Raw genomic sequence first — 11,055 nt, 5'->3', positions numbered from 1 at the left:
TGTCAAGCCACAAATGACGACAAATAGAAAGAATTCAAAAGCACCTAATCACAAGTAACCTCAAAGTCAAATCAACGGTCCCATATGATATCCTTTTAGCGGAGGCTGGCATGTTTCCAATTGAGGCTTAAATGATCATTCATTTGCTAAGTTATCCAAAGAAGGTTGAAAATATGGATAAGCATCGGTGACCCAAATTAGTTGTTGAAGCAGAGCTAAATCTCTGGAAAAAGACATGGATGAAGCAAAACAGAAAGTGGTTGGGCAAATGAGACATAAATCTGCATGATTGCCCTCACGCTAAGGAGGAGATAAAAAGGTGGGTGTTAGAAATTTAAGACTACCATGTGGACAAAGCAGGTAGGAAAAAAAACAATATTATGTCAAAAAATTTAACCCAACATGGAAACATGATCATAAAGGGTATTTGAATTCCTCAATCAAGAGAACAACTAAAATTTTAATTGCTCAATTGAGGACTAACTCCCATCATCTAAGATATGACACTAGTAGATGGGCAGTCCCTAAAGAACATTGGGAAGAACAAACTTGCATTTTTTGCAACATAAAAGCGGTAAAAACAAAATAACATTTTATCAAAGAGTGTGCAACATATGAAGTTATTCGTGGTCAATTTGATAACATCCTAAAAATAAACAATCTCACTGAGTAAGCTTTTTGAGGAAACACAACTTCACAAAACAACAAATTTCTTACTCAAAATCCATAACCATAAAATCAACCTAAAAAAGTTTAAATATAAATTAAGTAAAAAACCTAAATATAAATTAAGTTATATGTCTGTCGACGTCATTAAAAACCATTCAATTCAATTCAATTCAACAAATATCCGCGATTACCAAAATGGAGTGCGAGTCTCCCCGCTGGTTGAACACTGGACACTGAATCATATAATTTCGCCACCTTATAGATCCGTTAACCGGCTCTCATATCTCATCCTACTGTTGTTTGGAGCAAGAATATAATACACAGCACCGATACAATCGCAGAAAATTCGTGGACTACAACTGAGAATACCCCGTTTTCAGAATTCTCATACTGCGAAAATACTGAGTTGGGCATCTCATGGCGGGTAAAATGAAGGGCAAACAAGATCCATTCATGGTCAAAAAGCCTCTAGACGGTATTGTAAGCGCCGCCAATGATCCTCTTCTCCAGCGACGAATATTGTTTCATCCCGCCCGGGATAAAACAGTTAAAGGGTCCGAAGCATTCTACATGGAACCTCTCAATCCGCAGTTCGATTGTGTAACTCCGAGTTCCGGGATCGAAAATCCCAGTGTTCCTGAGCCTGCAACTCACAGAACCGAAGAGCTACAGGAGGATCTGTTGTATTATGAGCCAAGCGGAGGATTCGAGCTTCGAAGAATTGTGAGTTAATTGTGATTTCTTCAATCTAGAACGTATTTTTTTATGGTTTTGCACATGGGATTTATTGATTAGGGCATTTGGGGTTGTGAGCAGGGCGCCGGTCTTGCGAACCTCGGGAACACATGCTTCCTGAATTCTGTTCTCCAGTGTCTCACGTATACGCAGCCTCTGATAGCCTATTTTCGAAGCGGCCGACACAAGGCGACATGTAATCTACCTTCCTTATACCCTTTTTAAACCCTCTTAAACACTCGAATCCAAAACCCTACACATTGTATTCAGTACATTCTTGCTAATGATCATGGATTGGGGAGAAAAGGTTCACGAATGGGGGAGAAATGGTTGCTTCAGAGTTGGTTGCTTCAGAGTTTAACCTTTTCCAGTTTTTATTTTAGGTCTTGTGTGTGCTTATACCCTTTTAATCCTACACATTGTATTCAGCAGGTTCCTTTTAGTCGTTTTGTTATATCCTTTTAATCCTACACATTGTATTCAGCAGGTTCCTTTTAGTCGTTTTGCGTTGGATAAAAAAATATTGTTTTGCAGTTTAGGCTGTAAATTTTTGGTGCTAGTAGGTGTGTTATGTGTTCGCACAAAGACCATGGTTTATGTATTATCTGGTTTCTTGTTGGTTATGTGCAGAGGATATGTGCTTGCTTTTGTGTTTTATTTATTTAATGCTTCTCTATATTTCGATTAATGTTACAATATGTACAGATATCATCCAGAATAGAACGTTGACACCCACCCGGCATTAGAGCCATAGCCATCAGAGCTACGCATTGGAAATGGAAGGGAGATGGATGTCGGCTTAGTCGCCTCCTTAAATATATGCTGGATAGGACTATCCCTGTGTACGTACATCTCAAAACGGTGGTATGCACTTCCACATAGCAGTCAGGCTTCCGCAAGTTCGCTGGGTCCATATACGTGAGCTTTCTTAAAGGCTGGTTTGCGGCTTCCTCCTTGCTTGCCTGCCCAGTAGATATTTTTCCTCATGAAATGGGATTAAAAAAATTCAACGTGGTCATTAAACATGCAAAATCCCCTCCATAATCGAGCCAAAATACCTGAAAAACTTGACAGGCCAAGTACCCAGGGGTGAACTAGCAAAAAGCATGAACATTAGATTAGGTACAGACCGCCAAAGCTGCAGGATCTGGTTCATCATCTTCAGGCTTGGGCCATGCAGCTGCTTGAGGCAGTTAATAAACAACTAACGGCATCTATCCATCGTCATTCTCGTTGGGAATTTTGACGACATGTGGGATATGTAGAAATTTGTTCAATGTCATCCAAAGGTGACCGAGGAACTTCATTGTGCTGGTCATGTGCGTACCTGTCTCATCTCCTGCTCACTGACCTACTTGCCTGCTTCCACATTTGTGGAACCTATGTTGGCCAGACCCCTGATGGAACAGCTGAGATGTTGCCAGCAACCAAAATCTGGAATGTTATGGCAAGAGACAACACCTCAGTACAAAGGAGTCCCACTCATTATTACAGAATGGAATGTGAAATGTCCCATCTGTGCGAACCCATGAATCAAAGCAAACAGAAAACCTGTGGCAACTCCTGGAAGACTGGAGTGGTCCATATGTATGTGTATGTGTGTCCTTTGTTCAATGTCATCATCCAAAGGTGACCGAGGAACATCATTGTGCTGGTCATGTGTGTAGACCTATTTCATCTCCTGCTCACTCACCTACTTGCCTGCTTCCACATTTGTGGAACCTATGTTGGCGAGACCCCTGATGGAACGGCTGAGATGTTACCAGCAACCAAAACCTGGAATGTTATGGCAAGACACGCCTCATTGCAAGGGAGCCCCACTCATTATTACAGATTGGAATGTGAAATGTCCCATCTGTGCGAACCCATGAATCAAAGCACACAGAAAGCCTGAGCATCTGTGGCAATCAAAGCAAACAGAAAGCCTGAGCATCTGTGGCAACTCCTGGAAGACTGTTGTGGTCCATATATATGTGTGTGTGTATCCTTAGTTTTAGCTTGAAGAGCCATGAACTAATGTGTGAATTATCTCTTGACCATGTCATATTATGGCCTAGTCTGGTCCTTAAAGCCCTTGCTGGTTGTATTAGATTTTGGACGAAAAGTCAATTTCAAAATCATGGACATCCTCATGCATGCCTGGAAATTCTCTTTTTGTACTGCACATCACTTCTGATCTTTAGAATTTATCATGTATTAGTACCTTTTCTTTTAGCTAGGTATGTAGATCTTTTTCTTTATTTGCTTTTAATCAGTGTTCCACGGGTCGCATCCCCCCACTTTGGGAATCGCAATTTCTCGCTGCCTCGTGCTCTGAGGACTTGGGGTCATCTAGGGGTCGTTTCCCAATGCTCCCAAAAAAAGGGCACACATAGAAACTTCAAAGGGGGTCGTTTCCTCAAAATTTGGGGTAGTTTCCTAGAAAAAAAGGGTTTGTTTTCTTAATAAACTGAAATTGCAATTTTTTTTTAAACATTAAAATTTTGCTTGTTATGAAGGGGTGGAAGGGTTCTTATGTTTTTCATTGTTTCGTGGAAGCTGTGGAAGTTGCATTTGAAGTGTGGAAGCCATTGCACGAAGACGTCCTTATCGAAGTCACCTGCCCTGCATTCTTAGCATTTGCCACTGCCACTGCACGAAGTTGCCGTCGTGTAAGCTGTTGCACGAAGTTCCTTGCCCTGCACTCTAAGCGTTTCCCACTGCCGGAGGGCTCTTAGCCACCGTTGCACTCTCTCAGCGTTTGCCACTACCGGAGGGGACTCGACTCTCAGTTGTCGTTGCACTCTCTCAACATTTGCCACTGTTGGATGGGACTCAGCTCTTAGCCATCGTTACTCTCAAGTCTCAGCATTTGCCATTGTAACTTGTAAGTAAACTCTCTCAGCTAAAGTAAACACGTCTAGATTGAATGCCTGTGCAATGTGCATTTATTTTTTAAATTTTTTAACAAGAATTTAATTTTATTAATAATGTATAGAACTTAGAAGTTGCATTAATAATACAAAAATTATGAAAATTTTAAATTTATAATATACATAATTTATGAAAATGCATAAAATGTAGAAATTTCTGTTTTCCAACCCCGGTTTTCAGTTTCTCCTTATTTCTCCCATGTAGTTAAATGCCCATTCCCATAACTATACATTTAACAGACTGAAAAAAATAAATATTGCTGAAAACACAAATTCTGGAAATTTTTCAGAATGCCGGAAATTGCAGAATTAAAAAATCAGCAATAAAAAACAGCCATTAAAACACATTAAAACACTGATATTTTTGGTCAACTTGACCCTGGAAAAACCCCCTACAACTCTTGGGGAAAACCAGTTTGAGAGCTCTTCTTTATTTCTGAAAATTGCCTTTTTACAGTGAGAATTATTCAGCAAAAAATCAGCAAGCAAATTTACAACTTATCTCCTTTCCCGTGCCTCACAGCAATCTGGAAATTACAGCAAACAGGACAGCAATAAATGCTGTACGGCCTCCGTTTTGTGTGCAGAAAAATCAGCAAACTGCTCCTCGATTTTTGTGCAAAAATCTGCCTTTCACTATGTGCTGAATCAGCTGTACAAATCTGCTCAACTGCTGCCTTGGAATGTGTGCCAAGTTGCTGTCTCCTTCTCCTCCCTGCTCAGAAATCTTTCTTGCTCTCTTGCTCTCCTTCTCCCAATCTGCTCATGAAAGAATGAATGACCTTTTCCTCCTTTAATATAACTCCAAGTGACTTTTGGGTGATCCAAGTGACTTTTGGGTGATCTCTAAATCTAATGGCTGAAATAGATTTAGATCAATGACTGAGATTAAATGCTCATTTAAATCTCACTTTCTATTTTTTAATTCACCCCACTTTAATAAAGACCCACTTAGTCATTTATTTCCAAAGTCACTTTTCCTTTCTAATTTTTCATTTACTTTATAAAAGTTACTTTAAAATTAGACTTAGTAACTTTATCACTTAAAGTCACTTTTAAATTAGATTTAACTTTATAAAATTATAAAGTCACTTTAGGAGAAAAATTAAATTCTTTTGGACACTTTTCCCTATGCCAAAGATCAAAGCCTAAGGGAACCACCTGTCCTCCGGTACCAAATTTCAACACTCCCTCTTACCGAGGAAGGTGTTCCTCACCACACCCATCTTGTCCCTGAAGTAGACATGCTTGCCCTGTGGTAAGGCTTTGGTAAGGATATCTGCAACCTGCTCATCAGTGGAAATATACTCAAGCTTCACAACTCCCTTCTGAACATAGTCTCTGATGAAATGATATCTGATCCCGATATGCTTTGACCTATCATGAAATACTGGATTCTCCGTGAGTTTAATGCAACTCTGATTATCACAGTAAATCATTGAAGGTCTCAACGGCTGACCAAATAAGCCAAACAACATCTTGCGAAGCCAGATAGCCTCACAACTAGCTAGACTGGCTGCCATATACTCTGCTTCCACTGAACTCAGTGCTACTGACTGCTGCTTCCGGCTGAACCATGACACTACTGCTGAACCCAACCCGAAATAGCACCCTGAAGTTCTCTTCCTATCAGAAGCACAACCTGCCCAATCAGAATCAGTGTATCCTGCCAATCTCACTCCATCTCCCTGCCTGTAGTCCAGACCATAATCCACTGTCCCCTGCAAGTACCGCAAAATGTGTTTTGCAGCCACCTAGTGAACCTTCCTAGGCTCACACATAAACTGACTCATCGTGTTGACTGCAAAACAGATATCTGGTCTAGTGTTGACCAAATACATCAAGGAACCAATCAGCTGCCTGTACAATGTGGGATCCACCAACTCGGAATCCGAAGCATGAAGCTTCTTCCAGTTGGTGATCATCGGTGTCGACATGGGTCTACAATCCTCCATGTGGAATCTGCTAAGGATGTCCACAATATACTTCCCCTGCCCCAGGAAGAAATGCCCCTCCTCCTGCCACACCTCCAAACCCAAAAAGTAATGCATCAAACCGATGTCCTTCATCTCAAACTCCGCCGCAAGATCTCTCTTGCAGTGCTCTATGAGTCTCTCTGCACCTGTAATGATCAAGTCATCCACATACAACACCAGAATGAGAGGCTCCTCACCAATCACAATAAAGTAAAGGTTCGGATCTGCCTCACTCTTTGTGAAACCCATCCCCTACAAATATGTATCTATCTTGGAGTACCAAGCTCTGGGAGCTTGCTTCAGGCCATAAAGGGCCTTCTTCAGTTTGCACACATGGGATTCCTTCCCATGCACCTCAAAGCCCTGTGGCTGCTCAATGTACACCTCCTCCTATATGAAGCCATTGAGAAATGCGGTCTTCACATCCATCTGGTGGATCTTCCAACCCATCTCTGCTGCTATCGATATAATGGAGCGCATCGAAGTATATCGAGCCACGGGAGCGAAGGTCTCCTCATAATCAACTCCCTCTACCTGGGAGAACCCTCTAGCCACAAACCTTGCTTTGAATTTCTCAATGCTGCCATCTGCAGCATGCTTTACCTTGTAAAGCCATCTGGAAGTAACCACGGATTTGCCCTCAGGCCTCGGCACCACCTCTCAAACATCATTCTTCATGATAGAAGAATACTCCTCCTGCATGGCCTCTCTCCAGACCTGCTGGCTAGCTGCCTCCTCATAGCTAGAAGGCTCAGAGTCAAGGATGCTGGTGACCATCGCCATATAGCTACAAAACCTCTCAGGTGGTCTACTCTCTCTGACCGGCCTCTTCGGCTCAGCAACAGATGTGGCATCTCTCAAGGTGTCCTGAAGCCACTTGGGCTTCCTCTTCCCTGAGCGCACTTCTCCCACCGGAGAATGAAACTCCTCCTCCTCATCATCCTCAGTAGCCTGAACTCCTGACTGTCTGTCTGCTGTCCTCCTGCCTGCACCTGAACCTGTAGAAGCTGAGGTACTGTGTGAACTGTCCATCAGTGGACTCCCTAGTGAACTGCTCTGTGAACTGCTCTGCATGCTGCCCGGAGCACCACCCCTCTGGCTCGATGAGCCACTGCTCACTGACGGACCTGACATCCTCATAGATGTACCTCCTGATCCTTCTGATCCCTGCCCACTGGATCCCTGCGACTGACTCAACTGCTGTTGAGGGTCTGGCTGATCCAGATACTCTAACTCCCGTGACCTCCTAAAGGCCCTGTCCTCCTCGAACTTCACATCCCGTCTGACAACAACTCTCCTCTGTGCAGGAATGTAAATCCGAAAGGCCTTTGAGGTCTCACTGTAGCCCACAAAGATACCCTTCTCTGCGGCGGTTTTAGTTTGGTCCTCTTCTCCTTGGGTATATAGGAGTATGCAATGCATCCAAAGATATGAAGATGACCAAGATCAGGCTTCTTCCCAGAGAAAGCCTCCTCCGGAGTCATGTGCCCCAAGGCACGATGCGGACTCCTGTTCTGCAAGTAAACAGCTGTGTTGCAGGCCTCTGCCCACAAGAACAATGGCAACCCCTGATCATGTATCATGGCTTTGGCAGCCCCTATGATGGATCTGTTCTTCCTCTCCGCAACCCCGTTCTGCTGGGGGTTGTAAGGAACAGTGAACTCCCTCCTAATGCCTGCCTCCGCACAATAATCAACAAACTCTCCAAGGGTGTACTCTCCTCCATTGTCCGACCTCAGGGACTTGATCTTTCGACCTGTCTGAGTCTCCACAAGAGCTCTGAACTCCTGAAACCGCTTGAAGACCTCACTCTTGGTCTTCAAGAAATAAATCCAGGTCCTCCTGGAGTGATCATCAATGAATAAGACATAGTACTCATATCCACTTAAGGAAACATGAGACATCCGACCGCTCACATCGGAATGAATCAAATCAAGTATCCCCGTCGCTCTGCTGTCACTGCTGGGAAAAGGGGATTTGGCAAACTTGCCCATTGCACAACCTCTGCAAGTATCAAAGTGATCAGTACTGAAATCTGGCACACCTGTGGTGATCTCCCGCAATGTCCTCAAGGCTCCATGATACATGTGTCCCATCCTGCGGTGCCAAATCTCACACAGCTCAGAACTGCTAGCTCTGCTGTCGGTACTACTGCTCAATGCCAAAAGGGGTTGGAATGCAAACTTGTACACCTTTGCATGGCGTACACCTATCACTCTAGTTGAATCAGCTGGAGCGCCCCTGGGATACAACAACACCTGTCCTCCCCTGAACAGTACCTCATATCCTCTGTCCTCCAAAGTTGAGACGGATATGAGGTTCTTCCTCATCCCTGGCACATAAAGAACCTCTGACACCTTCAAGGGAGGTTTGGACTCCCTCTGAAATGTCACTGTCCCCGCCCCGACTGCTCTAACAACTCTGTCATCACCGAGTACTACCTCAATATCAGTACCACTCTCTGAAAGCTCTGAGAAGTACTCACGGACTCCTGTCATATGACGTGAAGCCCCACTGTCCACATACCAGATACCTGAAGATGCTCCGCTAATCGAGGGAAAAGCATGCTCCCTCTGAACCTGTGTGGCAGGTGATCCTGCACTAGAGGACTCACACGTAGTGAACGCAAACTCTCGGTCAAAACGACCAGCAAAGTCCTCAATCTCTGCTGAAGCTGCCACGTCCTAGTTCTTCCCCTTCTTCTTCTTCTTCTCCGGACACACAACTGCATAGTGTCCCATCTTTTGACAATTCCAACACTTCACCTTGGAATAGTCCTTCTGTGTGTTCCCCTGTTTACCTTTACCTTTGCCTTTGCCCCCACCACTGCTTGTGGAAGCCTGCTTCTTCCCTTTGCCTTTCTTGCCTCCTGCCACCAGTGCTACATCCTCATCCTGCTCAACTGGCTTGGCTGCCCCAAGCTGACCTTTCCTGATCTCTGTCTGAATGCAATCATCCCAAAACCTCTCCCATGTGGGAAGGGTCTCACGTGCACAAACCCCATCAGCAAAGTTCAACCATGAACGGGGGAGGCCATTCACTGCAATCCGCATCAACTCAGTGGGTGGAATGGCCTCTCCAATCGCTGCCAACTCATCTCTCACATTAGTAATCTTTGTGAGATATCCAGCTGCACTATCATTACCCATCTTAATGTTCTTCAGCTTCTCCTTCAGGACCATCTTCCGGTTCTCATTGGTACTCTGGTAGAGATTGGACAATGCTGTCCACATCTCATGGGCATTGCTCTTTCCTCTCACATGAGGAATGCAATGGTCTTTGATTCCGTCTAGAATCAGCCTCTTACCCTTATTGTTCTTCTTTTTATACTCAGCCAACTGAGTAACATCAATGGACACAACAACAGGGTTCTGTGTGGTATGCACCATGATATCCCAGAGTTCTGCCTCCTCAAAGATACTTTGCATTCTCTCCTTCCAAACGCTGTAATTTATATGCCCATCCAGCCTATCCTCCACCCTCAATCCCAATGACATCCTGCTGTCCTAAAACTGAAAAATAGCACTGCTGTAGTAAAGATAAAACCGCTGTTTATGAAAAAATCAGCTTGCTGGAATTTTCTGAGTGAAAAATCAGCAACTGTAATTTTTCCTTTTGCTGTCCCAAACTGCCCTTCAGCACTCAAGCTCTGATACCATGTAAAAATTTCTGTTTTCCAACCCCGGTTTTCAGTTTCTCCTTATTTCTCCCATGTAGTTAAATGCCCATTCCCATAACCATACATTTAACAGACTGAAAAAAATAAATATTGCTGAAAACACAAATTCTGGAAATTTTTCAGAATGCTGGAAATTGCAGAATTAAAAATCAGCAATAAAAAACAGCCATTAAAACACATTAAAACACTGATATTTTTGGTCAACTTGACCCTGGAAAAACCCCCTACAACTCTTGGGGAAAACCAGTTTGAGAGCTCTTCTTTATTTCTGAAAATTGCCTTTTTACAGTGAGAATTATTCAGCAAAAAATCAGCAAGCAAATTTACAACTTATCTCCTTTCCCGTGCCTCATAGCAATCTGGAAATTACAGCAAACAGGACAGCAATAAATGCTGTACGGCCTCCGTTTTGTGTGCAGAAAAATCAGCAAACTGCTCCTCGATTTTTGTGCAAAAATCTGCCTTTCACTATGTGCTGAATCAGCTGTACAAATCTGCTCAACTGCTGCCTTGGAATGTGTGCCAAGCTGCTGTCTCCTTTTCCTCCCTGCTCAGAAATCTTTCTTGCTCTCTTGCTCTCCTTCTCCCAATCTGCTCATGAAAGAATGAATGACCTTTTCCTCCTTTAATATAACTCCAAGTGACTTTTGGGTGATCCAAGTGACTTTTGGGTGATCTCTAAATCCAATGGCTGAAATAGATTTAGATCAATGGCTGAGATTAAATGCTCATTTAAATCTCACTTTCTATTTTTTAATTCACCCCACTTTAATAAAGACCCACTTAGTCATTTATTTCCAAAGTCACTTTTCCTTTCTAATTTTTCATTTATTTTATAAAAGTTACTTTAAAATTAGACTTAGTAACTTTATCACTTAAAGTCACTTTTAAATTAGATTTAACTTTATAAAATTATAAAGTCACTTTAGGAGAAAAATTAAATTCTTTTGGACACTTTTCCCTAGGCCAAAGATCAAAGCCTAAGGGAACCACTTGTCCTCCAGTACCAAATTTCAACATAAAACCTTATTAATATTTATTGTTTTAATTTTTAAATCAATTCAAAACCCTTGTTACAACCTAC

General features: G+C 42.9%; 1 protein-coding gene across 3 annotated transcripts in view; it reads left to right on the top strand.

Annotated features, from left to right (window-relative positions):
- Positions 1 to 832: 832 nt before the first annotated feature.
- Positions 833 to 11,055, top strand: part of LOC149197788 (uncharacterized) — a 71,602-nt gene continuing 61,379 nt past the window's right edge. For 2 of the 3 annotated variants that reach the window (XM_089405972.1, XM_089405971.1), the window contains exons 1-2: positions 833 to 1,392; positions 1,486 to 1,600. In XM_089405972.1, the coding sequence (XP_089262098.1) occupies positions 1,087 to 1,392; positions 1,486 to 1,600 (421 nt within the window). In that variant the 5' untranslated portion in view covers positions 833 to 1,086. Of the gene's footprint in view, positions 1,393 to 1,485; positions 1,601 to 3,956; positions 4,271 to 11,055 lie in introns of those variants that run through there. The other variant, XM_089405973.1, reaches the window with a different exon arrangement.

Source organism: Pinus tabuliformis, chromosome 2_2 (genome assembly GCF_031772625.1).
Source record: "Pinus tabuliformis cultivar Carrire ecotype Pingquan chromosome 2_2, CPIR1, whole genome shotgun sequence".
Classification (NCBI taxonomy): domain Eukaryota; kingdom Viridiplantae; phylum Streptophyta; class Pinopsida; order Pinales; family Pinaceae; genus Pinus; species Pinus tabuliformis.
The sequence above is the reverse complement of the archived record's forward strand: the minus strand, read 5'-3'. Positions and strand labels throughout refer to the sequence as shown.